The sequence below is a fragment of the Chiloscyllium plagiosum genome, chromosome 2, assembly GCF_004010195.1.
Source record: "Chiloscyllium plagiosum isolate BGI_BamShark_2017 chromosome 2, ASM401019v2, whole genome shotgun sequence".
Taxonomy (NCBI): Eukaryota; Metazoa; Chordata; class Chondrichthyes; order Orectolobiformes; family Hemiscylliidae; genus Chiloscyllium; species Chiloscyllium plagiosum.
In genome coordinates, this window is record NC_057711.1 from 61,364,378 (window position 1) to 61,387,523 (window position 23,146).

At 41.9% G+C, this 23,146-nt stretch overlaps 1 protein-coding gene across 5 annotated transcripts in view; it reads left to right on the forward strand.

Annotated features, from left to right (window-relative positions):
* The window catches only part of camk4 (calcium/calmodulin-dependent protein kinase IV), a 161,457-nt gene that overhangs the window by 130,846 nt on the left and 7,465 nt on the right, over positions 1-23,146 (forward strand). For 4 of the 5 annotated variants that reach the window (XM_043710559.1, XM_043710532.1, XM_043710525.1 and 1 more), the window contains 3 exons: positions 8,534-8,609; positions 8,879-9,005; positions 20,486-20,638. In XM_043710559.1, coding sequence (XP_043566494.1) covers positions 8,534-8,609; positions 8,879-9,005; positions 20,486-20,638 — 356 coding nt within the window. The remainder of the gene's footprint in view (positions 1-8,533; positions 8,610-8,878; positions 9,006-20,485; positions 20,639-23,146) is intronic. The other variant, XM_043710549.1, reaches the window with a different exon arrangement.

Below are 23,146 nucleotides of genomic sequence, written 5' to 3' on the forward strand. Positions count from 1 at the left end.
CACCCCGTGCAACTCCCACATACCCATTCACCCCCGTCCACTCCTGTCCCGTCCCCCCTGCCCCCTCTCTGGGACATCCGGTCTGGACACCAACAACAAGACTGCTGCAGCTGCCTTTGTTTGGTAAGTCTCCAAACAGTATAAATACACAACCACAGCCACACACACAAAGTTTTACTGCAACCTTTTGACAGGTTCCACATTTGCCCTGTACGGGACAATTTTAGAGAGATTATCTAGGGAAGGGGGGCGTTTAGGGTACACCTCTCTGTAAAACTCCAGTGTGGGAAGAGAGAGTGGGAGGTCAGTCATTTGGAGATGGTGCCTGTTTAATCACTGTAAACAAAATACCTGATCATTGATGGAAACACATCTTTGATGTAATGTTTCTATCGGGACGGCATGGTTCGCACTGCTGCCTCACAGCACCAGGGTCCCAGGTTTGATTCCAGCGTCAGGCGACTGTCTGTGTGGAGTTTGCATGTTCTCCCCGTGTCTGCGTGGGTTTTCTCCGGTTGCTCTGGTTTCTTCCCCCAGTCCAAAGATGTGCCGGTCAGGTGAATTGACCATGCTAAATTGCCCATAGTGTTAGGTGCATTAGTGTTAGGTCAGAGGGAAATGGGTCTGGGTGGGTTACTCTTCGGAGGGTCGGTGTGGACCTGTTGGGCCGAAGGGCCTGTTTCCACATTGTAGGGAATCTAGTCTGCTTTAGATAATCCGATTTTCATATAATTGATATTCAGATAATCGAGGTTCCTCTGTATTGTGTACAGATGTTGGGATGTCATGTTATGGCTGTACAAGACATTGGTAAGGCTACATTTGGTGTACTGCATATAATTCTGGTCCCCCTGTAATAGGAAGGATGTTATTAAACTGGAAGGGGTGCAAAAAACATTTACAAGGATATTACCGTGGCTGGATAGGTTGGGACTTTTTATCCCTGGAACATAGGAAGTTGAGAGGTGACCTTATAGAGGTTTATAAAATCATAAGGCTCACCAAGGATAGGGGAGTCCAAAACTAGAGGGCATAGGTTTAAGGTGACAGTGGAAAGATTTAATGCGGACCTGAGGGGCAACTTTTTCACACACAGGCTGGTGCATATATGGAATAAGCTGCAAGAGGAAGTGGTACAGTTGAGTACAGTTACATTTAAAAGATAATTGCATAGGTGCATGGATAGGAAAGATTTAGAAAAACATCGTCCAAATGTAGGCAAATGGGACTAGTTCAGTTTAGGAAACCTGGTTGGCATGGGTGAGTTGGGCTGAAAGCATTGTTTCTCTGCTGTATGACTCTATGATTACTATCTAAAGGACAAGAGCAACAGGTGCATGGAATGCCACCCTCCTCTTTCCCCTCCAAGCCACTCACTGTTCTTCAGTTTCACTGGGTTAAAATCATGGAATTCCCTAAGGGCAAGACTACCTACAGCACATGCATAGCAACTGTCCAAGAAGACAGCTCACCACCATCTTCTCAAAGGCAGCTGGGGATGGGCAATAAATGTTGGCCAAGCCAGAAAAGCCCATATCCTGTAAGTGAATTTTTTAAAAAAGGTTTTGGATACTCTACTTTTATTTAAGCTGACAGTCTGAATGACCAGAAGAGGTCAATAAGTAGAGATTCTTTCGATTATCTGAAACCCATTCCACTTTGGAATACCAGGGAAATCTATACATAGGCTCACTAAAACATCAAGGCATTTCCCTTGAATTGCAAGACTCTTCCTTCAACTTGCTATGAACTTGATTCTGTTTTTTAATTGAGGGCCAATATTTATGTGTGATTTCTTGGAGGAAATTTCTGCTGAGCAGACAATCTGCAATGGAACAATAGTTATTAAAGCCTTATTGAAGACAGATTTAAAGAAAAAAAGGCCTTAGAGCCAAAGCAAAAATATATTTGATTTGGAGCTTGTGGAGACAAAAAATTGATATTGCCTTCCTGAAAGGGACTCTTACCAATGGGAAGAGTCAATGGATCAGTGATATTGAGCTTGGAAATCAGTCAGATTGCTGGGTATGCCTCCAATTTGTATGTATTGGAGTGATGCAGGGACAGCCAAATGTTCTCCTTTGGGCTTGGACAGGATAAACTGAGTTTTTTTATTCATTTACAGGATATGGATTAGGCTTGCATTTATTACCATCCCTTAATTGCCTAGAGGATTCAGTATCAACCACATTGCTGTGAGTCTGAAGACTCAGTGGACCAGACCAGGTCAGGACAGCAGATTTCCTTCTTTAAGCAACCTTAGTGAACCAAATGGACTTTTAGAAGCATAGACAGTGGTCATGTTTGGGCCAGTGTTTTATTCCAGATTTTTATTGAAGTCAAATTTCGCCATCTGCTGCGACGGGATTCCCCTGAACATTGGCCTAAGGTTCTAGGTTATTAGTCCAGAGACGTCACCACTATGCCATTGCTTCCCCCAAATATTTGCAATACCATTTCTTTCTGTTCCTGTACCGTTATCTCTGATGAGATCTTCCTTTTACTCGTCCCAATGATTTATGCTTCACCCTTGTTATTTCTCATTTACATGTAGTAACAACATGAATCTGGCTACACCAGCTGCATGTCACTACCACCCCTCTCGATTCTTCAACTGATGTAAAATTATAAGAATACTTACCCCCATACTCCATAATGAAAGGGCAAGAAGAAATTTTCTCCAAGTAAATATTGGGACAACAGAAGCCATTGCCTTCAGTATTGGTTCCAAACTTTGTTCCCTAGTTATCGGTTGAATCTTTGGTGTCTTGATGTCACAAAAAGCAGCCATCATATCCACAAGCTGCCTCCACCACCAAGAGTGGTAGCAATGTGTGCCATCTATTATATGCACAATAGACAGGCAGGAGGCTGGAAGAAGACAGGGGGCCAGGCAGCATCAGGAGGTGGAGAAGTTGACATTTTGGGTGTAATCCTTCGTCAGGCCATGCACAGCAGAGCTTTACGAAAGCACTTTCAACAGCATCTTTTAAACCCACAACTATCCAAAAGAACAAGGGCAGCATATTCTGGTAGAATACCTGCATATGTCCCTCAAAGCCATGCACCATCCTGACTTTGAAATACATGGTTGTTCTTTCAGTGTTGCTAGGTCAACGTCCAAGAACTCCCTCCATCACAACATTGCAGCTGTACGTATACCAAATGTACTGCATCAGTTCAAGATGGCAACTGATAGATTGAAAAATAGATTTTGTGGCTGGCAAATCCAGGATCCAGGACCAAAACAACTCAATAATTGGATTCCTCACAACATCAATAATGCCTTAATTACTTAGCAGAAAGATGCAAGTGAATTTATTGTAAATAAATCTTCAGTGACACCTCATGCCTCTCTTCTCAACTACTTGCCTCCACTCGCCTAGTTGCCATGGGATTCATGATTGCTACTAAGTCAAAATGATCAGCTTTCAATTAGGTTTGACTCTGTAATATTAATACTTAATTATGCACAACTTAGAATTGAAAAGCCAAAGCGTGATTCTTTTTTTTAAAATTACAATTAATATTCAGCATTAAAATCATCAGATTTTACACCCCAAATGGAACATGAGAGAAGCAGATTTTTTGCTGAAATAAAATAACTTGCAGATGAAAAAAATAAATGTAGTGTAATTATACCAAAGTTCTGCATTTTCAACACAAACTTCAAAATCATGCATGTTTACATGCCAAAATTAGAAGACGCATCAACTGATGCATTAACAAGAATCACAAGAACAAAAATCAGCACAAGGACAAATTAGACCAGGGTAACCAACATGCACAGCTATAACTCAAGCCCAACATCATCCATCCTCTTCCTCCACTATCCCCCTTTTACACTTGCCCCCTGCTGAAACTCAAAATGGCAGAACCTGCGAATTTCTCCAATCCAATTCAACTTCTCCCACCCACTCTTGCTGCTCTTCCAGTTATAGATTCTGTCTTCGAGGAGCAACAGAAGCACAAGGTAGGATCCTCTAAATGGATGAGCGTGAGAGAGACCAAATTATTGATTGGAAGAGCTGGAAAAAGATTAAACTTCTGATGAGAGGAAAGGAACGCTGTCTGATTTGAGAAATTGGAGAGAGAGAGACTCCTTTCAAAATCTACATCTCACCAAGCAAAAGGACCTAATTGCTTTTTAATGCTCCTATGAAGTGCCTTGAGGTATTTGTATTGATTTAAAACTGCTATTTAAAGCAACAAGTTGTTGTTTTGGGGGAAGGCAAATCTTAATCAAACAGCAACATGATAGTTAGCCTTCTTAGGTAGTGATTTAGATGATAGTCAGTGGCCCAAAGTAACCATGTGTTACTTTGGGCCACTGACAGCAGCCAAATTGCAGTCAACCAAAATCTGCAATCTTCAGCCTAGCATTACTATCCTGCCAGGGAATGAAATCTGGTTCAATGAAGAAAGCAGGAGGGCACGCAGGAGCAGCACCAGCCATGCCTAAAAATTAGATGTATCTCTCAGACATATTAATTAAGTGGGATATAATAGCATGTCATTGGGCATGTTATCTAAACCCCAGGTTAATGTTCAGGGGATGTGGAAATAAATCCCATTTTGGCAGATGGTAAAATATTAATTCCATAAAATCTCAAATAAAAAGCTTGTCTAATATTGATTGAAATATCCAGTTCACAAATGTTCTTCTTGGAGGGAAATCTGCTGTCCTTAACTGGCCTGGTCTACATGTGATTCCACAGCAATGTGATTGACCCTAAAAAGCTTTCTGAAATGGCCTAACAAACCACTCAGTTCTATCAATGACTACAATGGAAAGTAATTCAATGATCTGCTTGACACCAACCCAGACATCAGAAACTGTGTCAGCAAAATCCTCCATAGCAACTTGTGTCACAAATAGGACGAGGTGTTTCACAGACTAATCAAGCAGTAGCCTGATATTGTCATTCAGTCAGAATGAAACCTTACAAACAGTGTCCCAGACACCGCCATCACCACTCCTGGGCATGTCCTGTCCTACCAGCAGGTGAATTCCATGTTGAACAATATGTAGAGCAAGCAATATGGGTGCAAGGACAATGTAAGTACTCTGGATGGAGAACGTCAATGACCCACATCAAGAGTGGTTTGATGCACCACTACTGTATGTTCTGGTCAAGTCCTGCAGCAGATGGTGGAGGAACCAACAAGATGGAAAAACATACTTGACCTTATCCTTACCAATCCACTTACCACAGAGAAACCTGTCCATGACTGTCTCTATGAGTGGCCATTTCACAGTCCTTGTGGAGACAAAATCCTTTCTTCACATTGTATACAATGCCATACAACCTGATCTGTCTGTGTGCTAAATAGGACAGATTTCAAATAGATCTAACAATGAGGGCCAAAGGGCCTGTATGCACTGTAATATTCTAATTCAAAATTGGGCAACCATGTGTTACTTTGGGCCACTGACAGCAGCCAAATTGCAGTCAACCAAAATCTGCAACCTTCAGCCTAGCATTACTATCCTGCCAGGGAATGAAATCTGGTTCAATGAAGAAAGCAGGAGGGCACGCAGGAGCAGCACCAGCCATGCCTAAAAATTAGATGTCAACCTGTGAAGCTACAATACAGCACTACTTGCAAGCCAAACATTGGAGGCAGCAAGTGATAGACAAGGCTAAACAATCCCACAACCAACAACTTTGTTATATGCTCCACAGTCCTATATATCCTGCCTTGAAAAGTGATGGACAATTAAATAACTGTCAGAAGGTGGAAGTTTCACAAATATTCCCAACATTAACCCTGTGGGAGCTCAGCTCCACATGATATCAAGAAACAACTGAAGGCTGTGCACCCTGACAAAAATGTTGGCATTGGAACTGAAAAATCTTTTTCTAGAATGTGTTGCACCTCTGGCATCCACCTGACAATGTGGAACATTCTCCAAATATGTCCTGTAAACAAGAAGATAAATTTGACCCCATCAGTCTACTCTCAATCACCAGTAAAGTGATGATGACATTGACAGTGCTATCAAGTGGTATTTGCAAAGGAATAACCTGCTCACTGACATTCAGTTTGGGTTCTGCCAGGACCATTCAGATTCTGACTTCATTACAACCATGGACAAAAGAACCAATTTTCAGAGGTGAGGTGTGAGTGACTACCTTTGAAATCGAGCCTATGGTTGACCAAGTGTAGCATCAAGGAGCCCAAGCAAAACTATAGTCATTGGGAATTGGGGGAAAACTCTCTGCTTGTTGGAATCATACATGCCAGAAAAGAAGATGGCTGAGATTGTTGTAGGTCAATCATTTCAGTCCTAGGATCTCACTGCAGAATTTCTTCAAAGTAGTGTCTTAGTCCAAACATGTTCCCCTGCTTCATCAATAATCTCCCCTCCAACATACACCTGGGGTAGAGATTTTACTGATGATTGCAAATATTTGGCATTCAAGACTCCTCAGAGTTGTTATCATCATCAATACACATTGGCAGCAGTGTGTACCATGTGCAAGATGCACTGCTGTAATTTATCAAGTCTCCTCTGGCAGCACCTTCCAAAATCATAACCTCTATCACCTTCTGGTCAAGGACAGCAGATGCATGAGAACACCGCCACTTGCAAGTTTCCATCCAGTTCAAGTACCCACCTCAACAACTTCTGCTGGCAGCTCATTCCATATGCAGACCACACTCTGTTAAAAAGTTATCCTTTTAGTCTTTGCCCTCTAACCTTAAACTGATATCCTCTAGTCTTTGATTCCCCAACCCTGGGAAAAAGACTGAGTGCATTCACCCTTTCCATGCCTCTCTTAGTCTTATACAGTTCTATAAGAATTCCAGTGCCCTCCCAACTTCAGTCTCCTACGCTTTAAAGAAAAAAGGCCTAGCTTGTCCAAATTCTCCTTATAACTCAGACCTTTGAGTCCTGGCAACATCCTTGTAAATTTCTTCTGCACTCTTTGCAGTTTGATAGCACCCTTCCTATAACAAGGTGACCAAAACGGAACATAATACTTCAAGAACGGCCTCACCAACATCCTCTACAACTGCAACATAACCTTACAACGCATATATTCAGTGCCCTGACTGATGAAGGCCAGTATTCCCAAAGCCTTTTTCACTGCCCTGTTTACCTGTGACTCCACTTTCAGATAACCGTGTACCTGAACTCCAACGTCCCTCTGTTCCACTACACTCCTTAAGGCCCTACCATTCACTATGAAACCTCTACCTTGATTTGACTTTCCAAAATGCAAGGTTTCACATTTATCTATATTAAATCCATTTGCCATTTCTTGGCCCACTTTCCCAGCTAGTCAAGGTCCTGCTGCAATTTGTGATAACTTTCCTCACCATCCACGTTTCCTCCTATTTTAGTGTCATCTGCAAACTTACTAATCATGCCCTGTACATACTCATCCAAATCATTGATATATTTAACAAACAGCAATGGGCCCAGCATTGACCCCTGAGGCACTCCACTAGTCACAGGCCTCCATTCCAACAAGCATCTGTCCACCATTACCCTCTGCTTCCTATCATTATGCCAATTGTGTATCCAATTTGCAAGCTCTCCTGGATTCCATGCGATCTAACCTTCCAGAGCGACCTATCAAAGGCCTTACTGAAATCCATATCAACTATGTCTACTGCCCTGCCCTCATCAAGCTTCCTGGTCACTTCATTAAAGAACTCTAGCAAATTTGTGAGGCATGATCTCCCATGCACAAAACTGTGCTGACTGCTCCGAATCAAACCCTGTCTTTCCAAATGAATGTATATCCTATCTCTCAGAAACTTCTCAAGTAACTTACCTAACACAGATGTTAGGCTTACTGTTCCATATTTCCCAGGTTTTTCTTTGCTGCCCTTCTTGAATAAGGATTCAATGTTCAATAGCCTCCAGTCTTCCAGGACCTCACCCATGGATAACAATGTTGCATAAATATCAGCCAGAGCCCCTGCAATTTCTTCTGTAGCCGCTGGCAGCGTTCTTAGATATATCTGGTCAGGACCAGGAGAGTTATCCACATTCATACATTCTAATATGTCTAACAGCACCTCTACTGTGATGTGGACTGTTCCCAAGATATGACCACTAAGGTCCCAAGTTCACAAGTTGTCATGTCGGTCTCCATGATAAACACAGAGGAGAAGTATTCATTGAGGACCTTGCCCCATCTCTTGCAGTCCTAAACATACATATCTACTTTGGTCCTTGAGGGATCCTATTCTCTCTCTGGTTATTCTTTTTCCTTTAATATACTTTAAGAACCTCTTCGGATTCACTCTTTAGAGGTGTATAATAGCATTTCTGAACAGATTGATCAGAAAATATCTGGGGGAAATTGCAGAACTCAGATAATTAACAAAGGAATAGCAGCTGTATATAGCTATGTTAGATTATGTAATTTGGATGGAAATTTGATTATGATAATGCTCACAAAATCTTGCATTACCTTTTTATACAATGCTAAATTCGATTGTTTTGTTACAGAATTACACTTGTTGTTTGCTTGCCTTTATTGAGTCTCACTAATTTGTTATTTTAACCCAGCCCCTGAAATTTTACGAGGTTATGCCTATGGACCAGAAGTTGACATGTGGTCAGTGGGAGTCATCACCTACATATTGTAAGAATCTGCAAATGTAGCATTGAGCTTTTATTATTTCCTAATTTCATCTGTTCTGTTAATTAAGGATAGTAATTTTATTGAAAAACTAATCTATGTACTTCAGCATTACGAATCTAGTACAATAGCAACATGATGCAGACTAGCAGCAAGTTAAAATATCATCCTTCCTTGCTGCGACCATTTTAAGATTCTATGCTCTTTTTATTCATATAGCTCAGCAACATACAGGACAACTGTTACCTGACAATTTCTTACTCTCTTGTCAGACTGTGTGGCTTTGAACCATTCTATGATGAGAGGGGAGATCAATACATGTTTAAAAGGATCCTGAACTGTGACTATGACTTTGTCTCCCCCTGGTGGGATGAGGTTTCACTTAATGCAAAAGATTTGGTAAGTGGTGACAATATTGTAAAAGGTTTTGCTCAGACACATGCTGAAGAGATAATAGGGAGCAGATTATACTCATTAGAAGACATTTTGGGGGCCATCTTATGGTGCAATGGCAGTGTCCCTACCCCTGGGTTCAAGTCCCAACTGTGTAATAACATCTCTGAACAGTTTGATTTTTAAAAAGTTGAATATTTTTAAATTTAAGGGCTAGTTTTGGCTTGGGGTGGGGGGTGCAGTGGTGGTTTATTTATTCATTTATTAATTTGTGGGATGTGGGTGTTGCTGGCTGGGGCAGCATTTATTGCTCCTCCCTAGTTGCCCCTTGAGAAAGTGATGGTGAGCTGCCTTCTTGAATCACTACACACCACCTGCTGTGGGTTGACCCACAATGCCATTAGGGAGGGAATTCCAGGATTTTGACCAGTGACAGTGAAGCAACGGTGATATATTTCCAAGTCAGGACGGTGTGCTTGGAGGTGGAGGTGTTCCCATCTATCTGCGGCTCTTGTCCTTCATGATGTAAGTGGTTGTGGATTTGGAAGGTTCTGTCTGAGGATCTTTGATGAATTTCTGCAGTGCACCACGTAAATGGTGCATACTACTGCTCTGGGGAGAGTGGTAGAGGGAGTGGGAGTGGATGCTTGTGGATGTAATGCCAATCAAGTGGGCTCCTTTGGTCTGGATGGTGTCAAGTTCTTTGAGTGTTGTTAAAGCTGCATTCATCTAGGTAAGTGGGGAGTATTCCATCACACTCCTGACTTGTGCCTTGTGGATCGTGAACAGGCTTTGAGGAGTCAGGAGGTGAATTACTTGCGGCAGTATTCTTAGCCTCTGACCTGCACTTGCAGCCACTGTATTTATGTAGTGAGTCCAGTTGAGGTGTTAGTCCATTATAACCCCCAGGATTTGAATAGTGGGGGATTCAGTGATGGTAATACCATTGAATGTCAAGGGGCTGTGGTTAGATTGTCTCTTATTGGTGGTGGTCACAGCCTGGCATTTGTGTGGTGCAAGTTTTACTTGCTACTTGTCGGCCCAAACCTGGATATTGTCCAGATCTTGTTGCATTTGAACATGGACTGCTTTAGTATCTGAGGAGTTGTGAGTGCTACTGAACATTGTGTAATCATTGGCAAACATCCCTGCTTCTGACCTTAGGATGGAGGGAAGGTCATTGATGAAGCAGCTGAAGATGGTTGGGTCTAGGACACTACCCTGAGGAACTCCTGCAGAGATGTCCTGGAGCTGAGATGATTGACCTCCGACAACCAGAACTATCTTCTCATGTATCAAGTATGACTCCAACCACCAGAGAGTCTGTCCTTGATACCTATTGATGCCAGTTTGGCAAGGGCTGTTTGGTGCCAAACTCAGTTGCTCTCACCTCACCCCTCGAATTCAGCCCTTTTGTTCATCTTTGACCCATGGCTGTAATGCGGTGAGAAGCTGAGTGGCCCTGGTAAAACCCAAACCAGGATTCACTGAGCAAGTTATTGCTGAGCAAATGCTGCTTGATAGCACTGTTGATGACAACTTTCATCACTTTATTGATGATCGAGAATAGACTGATGCAGTAGTGATTGACTGGGTTGGATTTCTTTTGCTTTTTATGTACAGGTCATACCTGGGCAAGTTTCCACTTTGTTAGGTCGATGCCAATATTGTAACTGTACTGGAATAGCTTGGCTATGGGAGTGGCAAGTTCTGGGGCAGAAGTCTTCAGTATTATTGCCGGAATGTTGTCAAGGCCCATCGCCTTCCAGAATCTCCAACCGTTTCTTGATATCATGTGGAGTGAATGAAATTGACTGAAGACTGGTATCTGTAATGTTAGGAGGAGGAGGCTGAGGTAGATCATCCATTCGGCATGACTGGCTCAAGGTTGTTGCGAGAGCTTCAGCATTATCTTTTGCCCTGATGTGCTGGGCTCTTACATCATTGAAAATGGTAATACCATTGAATGTCAAGGGGTTGTAGATAGATTGTCTCTTATTGGTGGTGGTCGTAGCCTGACATTTGTGTGGTGTGAATTTTACTTGCCACTTTCAGCCCAAGCCTGGATATTGTCCACATCTTGTTGCATTTGAACATGGACTGCTTTAGTATCTGAGGAGTCGTGAGTGGTACTGAACATTGTACAATCATTGGTGAACATGTCTCCTCCTCCAGAAGAGCCTCCTGCTCCAGTGATTTGTTTAATCATCCACTACCATTCATGACTGGATGTGGCAGGACTGCAGAGCCTCAATCTGATCTGTTGGTAATGGGATTGCTTAGCTCTGTCTGTCACTCGTTGCTTATGCTGTTTGCATGTAAGTAGGCCTGTTTGGTAGCTTCACAGGGTTGACTCCTCATCTTCAGGTATGCCTGTTGCTGCTCCTGGCATGCCCTCCTGCACTCTCTGTTGAACCAGGGTTGATCCCCTGGCTTGATGGTAATGGCTGAGTGGGGGATATGGGCCATGAGGTTACAAGTTGAGCTGGAGTACAATTGTGCTGCTGTTGATGGTCCACAGTGCCTCCTGGATTTCCAGTCTTGAGTTGCTAGTTCTGTTCAAAACCTGTACAATTTAGTGCAGTGATAATGCCACACAACACGATGGAGGTTATTCTCAATTCACCTCCACAAAGATTCTATGTTGGTCGCTCTTACCAATACTGTCATGGACAGGTGAAACTGCAGCTGGCTGATTGGTAAAGATGAGGTAAAATATGGTTTTCCCTCTTGTTGGTTCCCTCACCCTCTGCTGCAACCTCCGTCTAGCAGCCTTGTCCTTTAGGGCCTGAACAACTCTATCAGTAGCACTGTTGCAGAGCGACTCTTGGTAATAAACATTGAAATAACCCAGAGCTGAAAAATGTGTTGCTGGAAAAGCGCAGCAGGTCAGGCAGCATCCAAGGAGCAGGAGAATCGACGTTTTGGGCATAAGCTCTGCTTCTGCCATTGTCTTTTTTGGTGCCTAGGTCGATGCCAGCTGATCCATCCGGTTTCATTTCTTTGTAGCAATTGGTACAACTGAATGACTTGCTAGGCCATTTCAGAAGGCACTTGAGTCAACCATTTCACTGTGGGTCTGGAATTATATTTTGGCCAGCTAAGGATGGCAGATTTCCTTCCTTGAAGGACAAAAGTGAACCAGATGGGTTTGTTGGACAATCAACAATGGTTTCATTGGCATCAGTACATTCTAAATTCAAATTTCACCATCAACTGTGATGGATTCTGCTGGGTCCCCCGAACAATAGCTGTGATTCTGGATTAATAGTCGCAATAATACCACTAGGCCATCGCCTCCCCCTACCTCTGAGCAAGGAGGTCTGTGTTCAAGTCGCATTTGCTCTGGAGGTGTGTAATAACATCAGAGAACAGGTTACTTAGAAAATGTAAACAAAGGCCATGTGCTAGAAAGCTCTTCTGACACATTAATAGTTTCCATCCCTCTGAGCTAGGAGGCTAGGGTACAAATCCCATCTGTCCCAAAGGTGTGTCCTTTCCTAGGGGTGATGGGGGGGGGAGGCTCGATTAGGAAGGGCATAGTAAGCTAGTGTTTATAGTAAACAAAGACAGAAATGAACAGTTTTTGGAAAGACAAACCAACTCTTGCTTTGGGATGTGCATGAGTAGCAGTTTGACAAGTGGGTCAAAAGAATACAGTTATAGCTTTGCACAGTAGTATTCTATGTTTAGCTAGATTGTGGATATTCATATCTAACAATAACAAAGAAAATTCTGATCAATAGTACTGTAAGTCCATCGTTGTGCATTAATTCCACAATCCATTGCTTTAAGAAATGAAATTGAGAACTAAATTTCAGGCATTAATGTAATTCTGTGGCATAAATTATAAGTGATTATTGGATTCTTCACACTATCTATGCTGTGGAGCTTGGGTTACATATGCCTGATAGATTTGAGGGTTTAGATTTAAGTAAAGAATTAATAATGACTGGGAGTGAGACATAAGGCAGTAACAGCCACATGTTTTGCTTATACTATATCTAACCTAAATACTAATATATGCAGATTTGAATACATTATCAAATGCCACTTAACTTTTTTTTGTTCTTGAGTATCAATCCCCTTTTAAAATTTTCCTTTTCCTTAGGACTTCATGAATAATGTGCTATCTCTATTGAGCAGGTGAGCATCCTGTTCCCAGGTTCAAAAGTCATGTGTGTTTAAGCAAATCTAGGTGATATGGGGAAATGGCATAGTCTTTAATCTGTTCTTTCCCTCTGTGACACAATTGAGACCATTAACTAATAGTAAAGGAGGAGCTGGGCATGAAAGAAGTACAAGTAGACCTCTTGTGGCAGAGTGGTAGTGCCTCTACCTCTGGACTGATGGTGTAAATAAGAAAAAACTATCCTTAACTAGTAGAGAACATCCTGCTTATGTGTTCACGACACTTGTTAGAGAAAACTATCTTTCAAGACTGTATTCTTCACAATCTTTCAGGCATATATGGAACAGATCTTTGCAAACTGTTTGGAGGAGGAAGAACTATTTAGGAATCAATGTTTGTTGAATTCTGCATTTACTACAATTTTAAATAATAAATTGTTACAAGGCACATTTAAAGGTTAACTTGCCCTATTGTCATACATCTATTATGCCAAGAAATTATGCATTTTAGGAAGAAAACTATTCAATCCTCTGTAGTGTTGAAAGGATGTGTGCTGTATGAAGAAAACCATGCCGGATGTCACCATTTATATATCCTGATGGTAAGTATGTGATAGTTGTGCGTATTTGCCATTTAAGGATATTTTCCGCTTTGACAGATGTAATTTAGCACCATAAATAACTGGATGTAGGTTTGCTCGCTGAGCTGGAAAGTTTGGTTTCAAATGTTTCATCACCATACTAGGTAACATCATCAGTGAGTCTCCAGATGAACACTGGTGGTATGGTCTACTTTTTATCTGCGTTTAGGTTTCCTTGGATTGGTGACATCATTTCCTGTGGTATTGTCATTTCTTGTGGTGATGCCATTTCCTGTTCTTTTTCTCAGGGGGTGGTAAATGGGATCCAAGTCGTTGTGTTTGTTGATAAAGTTCCAGTTGGAATGCCATGCTTCTAGGAATTCTCGTGCATGTCTTTGTTTGGCTTGTTCTAGGATGGATGTATTGTCCCAATCGAAGTGGTGTCCTTCCTCATTTGTATGCAAAGATACTATTGAGAGTGGATCATGTCTTTTTGTGGCTACTTGATGTTCATGTAACTTGGTGGCTAACTTTCTGCCTGTTTGTCCAATGTAGTGTTTGTGACAGTTCTTGCAAGGTTTTTTGTAATTAGTTTTATTTGTTGTCTGTATAGGGTCTTTCAAGTTCATTAGCTGCTGTTTTAGTGTGTTCGTGGGTTTATGGGCTACCATGATGCCAAGAGGTCTGAGTAGTCTGGCAGTTATTTCTGAGATGTCTTTGATGTAGGGAAGAAAGGCTAGGGCTTCTGGACATGTTCTTTACATACATAAGAGGAAGGAAGCCACTTCAACTTGGACAACACATCCATCCTAGGTCAAGCCAAACAGAGACATGTGCAAGAATTCCTAGAAGCATGGCATTCCAACCAGAACTCTATCAACAAACACATTGACTTGGATCCCATTTACCACCCACTGAGAAAAAGAACAGGAAATGACAAAACCACAGGAAACAACGACACTACCCAAGGAAACCTAAACACAAATAAAAAGCAGGCCATACCACCAGTGTTTCATCTGGAGGCTCACTGATGATGTTACCTAGTATGGTGCTGAAACGTCTGAAATCAAACCTTCCAGCTCAGCGAGCAAACTTACATCCGGAACCTCAACCTGAACTTCCTACCATAGATAACTAGCAGTTCAGGTGGTTGCCCTGCTATAGGAAGGATATTGTTAAATTGCATGGGTGCAGAAAAGATTTACAAGGAGGTTACTGGAACTAGAGGGTATAAGTTATAAGGAGATACTGCATAGTCTGAATGTTTCTCCTGGAGTGTAGAAGGTTGAGGGGTGACCTTACAGAGGCTTATAAAATTATGAGGGGTGTAGATAAGGTGAATAGTAAAGGTCTTTTCCTAGGATAGGGGTATTCAGAACCAGAGGACATAATTTTAAGATGGGAAGGGAAAGATTTAAAAGGATCCTGGGGGGCAACTTTTTCACACAGAGTGGTTCATGTTTGAAATGAAATGCCAGAGGAAGTGGTAAATGCAGGTATAGTTACAACATTTAAAAGACATCTGGAAAGGTACATGAATAGGAAAGGTTTAGAGGGATATGGGTCAAGTGGGACCACTTTAGTTTGAGAAATCTAATCGGCATGTACAAGTTGGACCGAACGGTCTGGTTCCATGCTTTTTGACACTATGGCAGCCAGAGCAATGTGTAAATTTTTAAAAAGACCTTTAAAAATCTAATTCAGTGATTTGATAAGCGAAACAAAGGAATACATTCATGAAACCAGAAAAGTTTTTAAATCCCCTCATGTATTGGGAAGGGAGGAGCATCCTACAAAAATAAGCTCCATTAATAGCCTCTTCAAAATGTTAATTACATTCTTCCAGATTCTGAAAGTCCAGTCTGAAGAGTTATTTCAAAACACTCACCTCAAACAGACTGGGAGAAAATGCTGTGTTCCAAACTGTCCACCATCCCCTCTCAATTCTTTTCAGTCTTGCTTCCATTCCTCTCACAAAACCGAGGTCAGAGTCACCAACAATAATTTTGCCTTTGATACATTATCCATCATCAGCAAATTGACATCAATATTTATGGTTGACTGCCAAATCTCTCTCCACTGTTCCTCCTACATGGTTCCATTTGTATGTTTTGTATCATTGCTTTATAACTCTGGTAATTCTCAGGGAGGTGGTGATGTCATGGGACTAGTAATCCAGAATCTGAGGCGAATATTCTTGGGGCATAAGTTCAAATCTCACCCTGGCTGATAGTGACATTTGAATTCAATATGAATCTGGAATGATCAAAAAATCTAGTCTAATCGCAACTGTGTAATCTCTGTTGATTACTGTAAAAGCCAGTTTGATTCACTAATGTCTGCTCTGCCCTATGTGACTCCAGACCCACAGGTATGTGCTTGACCTTTAACCATGCTCTGGGCAATTAGGATGGTCCTAATTGACCACCCAGCAACGCCCACATTCCCAAGAATAAATTCTTAAAAACAATGTATTTTTCTACATGCATACAGTTGCTTTGTATGGCCTATAGTACAGCCTTGAACACTCTATATGCACACTAAACATTATTTGTAAGTATTGTTTAGTTTCTATTTACATGTTTACTGCATTCACCTTTACTTCTCTGCCACCACTCTCAAATCTGCAAATGTGACCATGCTGTCTGACTCACCATTGGCAAGAACAATGCTATCTAGTTCAGCTGTGGGTCAGCAATATTGACATTTAGTCCCCTAAATACATCTCTCTGTTTAGTTGTTTGCCCAGCGGTAGGCCCAGCGAGTGAGGAACATTAGTGTCTATTTCATTCTGAGCTAATCTGAGCTTCAAGCCCCATATCCAATCCAACCTTGCCATAGCCAATTCCATTTTGACAATCATGTTTATGTCTGTCCTCCCCTCATCCCACAGCCACTAAAATGCTCAATAATCTTTGTCAACATGAGAACTTTTAATGATCGCATTGCCCTTTTAAACATCATTCTACAGAAACTCCAATAATCTAGAACTTTCCCTTCGGCAGTGTATTCTTTTCACTCGACAGCTGTATCATCACCGACCTCCACTGGTTGCCAGTTCCAAATTGATTTTGAAATATCCAAAGTAGTCTAGCAATCTCTTGATGGACTTACTCTGTCTACTCTTCCTACATTTTTCACTGTCCTAGCTCTGAATTATGGGAAGAAGAAGCCTGCTGCAGGATTGATATGAGATGTCAAGCTAGGGAAAGAATGCCCTCCTCACGCCTTCCACATGTCTCCTCATTCCTCAGACTCATCCTTGGAGGGCATGACGCATTCAGTCAGTACCAGAGAAGAAGTCTACTTCCACGATGACAGTAGCAGATGGCCACACCGCTTCACCATGCAGGCCTGCTGCAAATGGTGACCATGAGAGTGTGGTGCTCAGGACCTGGATCCAGTGCCACATCCAAAAGGGTGAATATTGTAGACCATTCAGCTAAAAGCTACTACCATCTCGTTCCACCTCTGCAGCGTGGCATTCATCTCACTGAGTTACTTTCTTAGCATATACAAAGCATGCCTGCAACATCATCCTCAAGTTTTCATTTCAATAGACAACACTCAAATTCACTCTTGTCCTACTACCCTCTCATACATATTCTTCACAGATATCCTCCTCAAATATTCATCCTCAATCCTCGGAAAAAAGTTCACTTCTCACACTCCTAACTCTGTCCTTTCTCCCTGTAGAAAAGAGTCTACAGTTCCAAGGAGAGGTAACGAATTAGAGGCGGACTGCAACTATGGCCACACTGACTGCAGTGGAGGAAAGATTTTTGATCAGCAAAGTGGCATGATAATGATAGGAGATGGGATGTGGTTTCAGAGGTCTGCTGACAGCACTAGATGATACATTGCTACTTGAAGCTTATTTGTTGCTCATGTTGAATTGATTAGACCAATACTGTACCTTTATTCTCATGATCTGCACAATGCTAATTTGTAATTCTACTTCACTTCCTATCAGCACTAATGTAAAAGGTTACAGAATTGAGGCAAATAGGTCATTTTCCAGTTGGAAATGTGGGGCACCAGAAGGATCAGTGTTGGGGCCTCAACTATTTACAATTTATTTAACGGCTTGAATGAAAGTGCAGAGTGTAACAAAATTGCTGATGTTGAAAAGATAGTTGGAAAACATGTTATTATTGCTATTGTTTAAAGGTCTAATTCCTGTTTCTCTTCTCCCACAGTACAATGATGATCCTGATAGAGCGGAAGCCCAAAGAGTTCTCAGAGGAAGCATCATCACCTGACTTCTGTGTGTGCTCCACCACTGCAGCTCCAGACATCTCTGTGGGTACATCAACACAGATAGGTAGGGTAGCACATGGTGAAGAGCACAATACATGTGAGCAGGGCAGGAACTGGAAACAGAGATAGCAGTGGAGAGTGCCTGTTGGAGGAGGACAGCGAACATTGAAAGTTCTGCTCAGCTAAATATCGATGCTGAGCCTGAGACATCGTTAAAAACAGGACCACTTGTGAAACAGCAACAGGAGATGTCTTTCCTTCTGCAGTATTTCTCGAGACTGTACATACCAATGTGCAGGTTATGGAGAAATCTATCTCTAATGTGTGCCATGTTGTCTCAGGCATGTGCACTGATTACCATCTCTGGTTTAAGATTTGTCAATCTCCTGGAGAATCAGAAACCGTAAATTACTGAAAGCGTGCTAGTCGACACCAGTACCTTGCAAGTTTACAGAATACCTTGACAGCAAAATGTTACACTGTCATGCATCTAAGTGCACTCCTACTGTTGACTAGCAGAGGAGAGCAGGTAGGCTTTGAGAGAAAACAATGAGAAATGGCTAATGGGGACTCTTCTCTGACTGCCTCTACCTCTTAGCCTCTGCTGATCCCACCTTCTGAACCACAGGTGCAGCCTTGATCAGACCATCATGCAGTCCAAAACAAAACAGATGCTGATCAGAGGCATGTTTTGGGTCACAGCAAGCAGTCAAGCAGCCTGACACTACTTCTCCTGAATTCACAGGGTAGCACTACATAGAAGTAATAGAAAGTATGAGGAAAGAGCCTTAATAGCACAAAGGGATTCATTTGGGTGTTTATTGTAGTACTACTTTTTCATAAATGCTTTATTTCAAATGAAACAATGACTACAGGTATATATGCACTATTCATTGAAATGGTCTTTGCTTTATTGTAACTCCAAGTTATCTTGGTCAGTTTCAGGTAAATGGGTCACCTTTAATGAGGAGGAAAAGCTTTGAATATGATGGCTGGCTGAATGACTGCAGGAATGTAGTCTGACAGATTGAGATGGAAAGCCAATTTGCAGACATGCTAGTCAACTAAAACATTGTCTTCTCATAATGTTGCAGGCTTGTCTGTGTCTGCAAATGCCAAAAACACATCAGGATGTTTTTGTCAAGGATGCCAGATGTTTTTCAGCATGCTCTTGCACTAACTCCATTCCTCTCTGCAGCCACTGTGAAGTAAAGGGCCCAGCAAACCACAATAATTCTAGAATCCTTGGCATACTTTCTCCACCAGTAATACATATTGTGTACAAAGTCCATTGCAGCAACTCACCAATGCTCCTTTGGCAAACCTGTATCTCACAAGGGCGAGGGCAAGAGATGCATGGGCACACCATCACCTACAAATTCCCCTCAAGCCACCCACCAAAATGTCATGGAATTATACTGCCATTCCTTTGCTGGGTCAAAATACTTTCTTCAACACCGTGGGTGTCTTTACAACCCAAGGATTGCAGCAATTCAAGAAGATAGCTCACCATCACCTTTCTCAAGGAGAGTTAGTTTTAGGCAATAAAGGCTCACCAAGCTAATGAGTATCACATCTCAAGAACAAATAAAACAAATTCCCAAGATCTCAAAACGTTTTAATCTCTGTCAATGTTTCTTTCCGCCGATAGTCTTCAAGGTGTTTAAACATATTACTTAGTCAACACTTTCTCATTTATCTCACTCTCTGATACCCTTTTTCAAACTGGTGGTGTATGTACAAAAGGGATTGACCTTTCAGCTAGACATAATTAAAAACATGAAACTGGGAATTGCCAATTTAGTGCTTGGCCATTACCTTTGTCCTTCATATAATACATCCGGCTCTGACTGAAAAGGAAGACTTTATATAATGTGTGTGTTGCAGTACTGAGACATGTTGCAGGCGAAAGTGAGGACTGCAGATGCTGGAGAGTCAGAAAAGGGTGGCTCTGGAAAAGTACAGCAGGTCAGGCAGCATCTGAGGAGCAGGAGAGTCACGTTGGGCATAAACCCTTCATCAGGAATGGGGGGGTGAGAGATAAGTAGGGAGCTGGGGGTGGGGCTGAGGGGAATGTATGTGGGAAGGTGACAGGTGACAGGGGGATATTTGTGATTGGTTGATGGGGAGGGTGGAGTGGATAGGTGGGAAGGAAGATGGACAGTTAGGGCAGGTCAAGAGGACGATGCTGAGTTGGAGGTTTGGATCTGGGATGAGGTGGGGGTGTGAGATTTGGAAACCAGTGAAGTTGATGTTGATGCCGTATGGTTGAAGGATCCCAAGGCGGAAGATGAGACGTTCTTCCTCCAATTGGCAGGTGGCTTTGACATGGCATTGGAGGTTGCCCAGGACTTGCATGTCCTTGTGGGAGTGTGAGGGGAGTTGAAGTGGTTGGCCACAGGATGGTGGGGTTGTTTGGTGTATCCCAGAGATGAGACATATTGTAGTTTTCTATTGCAAAAGTTGGTTGATTACTGAATATGTTTCTTGTTCTACGTCAAAATTTTCTTTCAGGTTAGAAAGTTGATTGTTTTGGATCCTAAGAAACGCCTAACTACCTATCAGGCCCTACAACACCCCTGGGTAATAGGAAAAGCAGCAAATTTCATTCATATGGATAACGTGCAAAAGAAACTTCAGGAATTCAATGCTCGTCGCAAACTAAAAGTAAGAATCAATAAATCATAAAAGATAATATTTAGATACTACATTTCCGAGTTTTGTATCATCTGCAATCTTTGAAATGATGTCTGCTGAAACTGAAAACCTCAAGAATCTAAATTGAATTTGGGGTAAAACCCTAAGAATGGAGAGTTTGTGAAAGTGGTGTCTGGAATGGTCTTGAAATGACTATTTCCACCCTATTTCTGACATATATTAACTATCTTGATATCAAAACCTAATGTAAACAAATCAAGTTGGTTTTTAGGAAAGAACTCACATTTGTACTGCCCTAAGGCAGTAAAGTGAAGTTTAGAATTATCAGGTCAGTCATAATCCCATTCAATGGTGGAACAATATTGATGGGAGCACTACCATCTACAGGTTCCCCTTCAATCCACTCTCCTTCCATACTTGGAAATATATTGCTATTTTTTAATGTCGTTGCAGCAAATTTCCAGAACTCCCTCCGTATTGGCATTGTGGGTCTACCTACACCAAATAGAATGCAGCTTACCATCACCTTCTCAAATTTAACCAGGGACGGGCAATAAATCTGTCGATTTTCCTGCTCCTTGGATGCTGCCTGACCTGCTGTGCTTTTCCAGCACCACTCTGATCTAAACCATGGGTAATAAATTCCCCAGCAAGCAATGTCCACGTCCCCTGAAATAAAAAAAAGTTAAGACAAAAGAGTCCCCTTATTGTGACAATGTTGTAGATTTAAGTTATTTTGTCCTGGTTTCTTTAAAGAGAGAGATTGAACATGAGGTACTGAGTTGGCTGGTAAGACCACTTTTTAAAGCAGCCTGAATGGGTGTGGCCAGCTCTTACAGATTAGGATTTCTGGGTTTTAGTTTTTGAGTAACATCAGCTACTGGGGTCTCAACAGAGTTGGAAACTTCAGTGAATATCTCCTGGCTGCTATTCTTCCTGAATTTTCTCTTGATGTTTTTTCATCCTGGATTGGAGAACTGTGTGTGAGAATCAGTGTCTGAACTTTCCTTTTTTGCCAAGGCATGCGTTTATGGGATGTTGCTATATTCGAACAATTAATTAGTAATAGTTATTTATCTGTTATTCTGTTAAATTTTTCAATAGCGTTAAGTTATTCTAAATTTATCTTTCTTTGGTTAACTACAGTATTTAAATTAATTGTTTAAAAATCTCACAACACCAAGTTACAGTCCAACAGGTTTATTTGGAAGTACAAGCTTTTGGAGCGCTGCTCCTTTGTCAGGTAGCTAGTGGGGCAGGATCATAGGACACAGAATTTATAGTAAAAGATCAAAGTGTCATACAACTGATGTGATGTATTGAACAAACCTAGATTGCTGTTAAGTCTTTCCTAACTTAGAATGGGTTTCAGGTTTCGATTCATTAATGTGTAGACCCCAGAACTTATTTCAAGTCACATTTCTGAGATAACTTAAGGTTTTATTTTTAAAAATTGACATCCCAGCTCAGACAATGCATTAAAGGTGTGAGGTTAGAGTCTGTCTAAATTCCAACCTTGAGTGAGACTGGTTCTGTTTCCAAAGTAGAAATTTATAAAGTGTCACATGGACTGACTGCCTACAATAGTGTGCTTTTTGAACAAAATAAAATTTATCTGCTTATACAAATCTGCAAGTGCAAATTCACCCCATAGACTTATATGAGTGTATGCGTGCATGTGAAGGAGTGAGAGAGTGTTTGTTTGGGAGAGAGGGAGATAGTGTGCACAGAGCATATGCCTGTGAAAGGGTGTGAGTGGGGGGGATGATGCTGTTGGTAGTGGGTGGGGATTGCTGTGTGTGTCTGAGAGACATAGGGTACCCTTCGTTTGTCCAGTACTTCCTGGGAGCAGAGAAACTAAGACAGGTTCTTTGCAGTCTGCAACACATTATCAAAGAGGTTGAGCACCTTGCCAAGATCTTCCTTACGCCTCCACTTCTCACATTTAAACAACTGCCAAACCTTAAACAGACCATGGTTTGCAGCAAACTGCCTAGCCTTCAGGACAACATGGATCACAACACCGTACAGCCGTGTCATGGCAACCACTGCAAGATGTGTCAGAGTGTCGATGTGGATACTACTATCACACATTGGTATACCACTCACCACCTGCATAGCGGGTGCTCATGTAACTCAGTCAACGTTGTCTATCATACGCTGCAGGCAAGGGTGTGCCAAGGCATGGTATACTGGCGAGACCAAGCAGATGCTACAACAACGGACGAATGAAAACCGCATAACTATCGCCAGGCAGGGATGTTCCCTCCCAGTCAGGGAACACTTCAGTGGTTAAGGACAGTCGGCCTCGGATCTTCAGGTGTCTGTCCTCCAGGCAGACTTAAGAATTCGCAACAACACAGTCGCCAAGCAGAGGCTGATAGCTAAATTTGGTACCCATTAGAATGGTCTCAAGCGGGATCTTGTGTTCATGTTACTCTACGGGTGACCCGACTACACTAAACACACAGATGGACACACACTCTTACACATGATCACACTCACATACTCATGCAG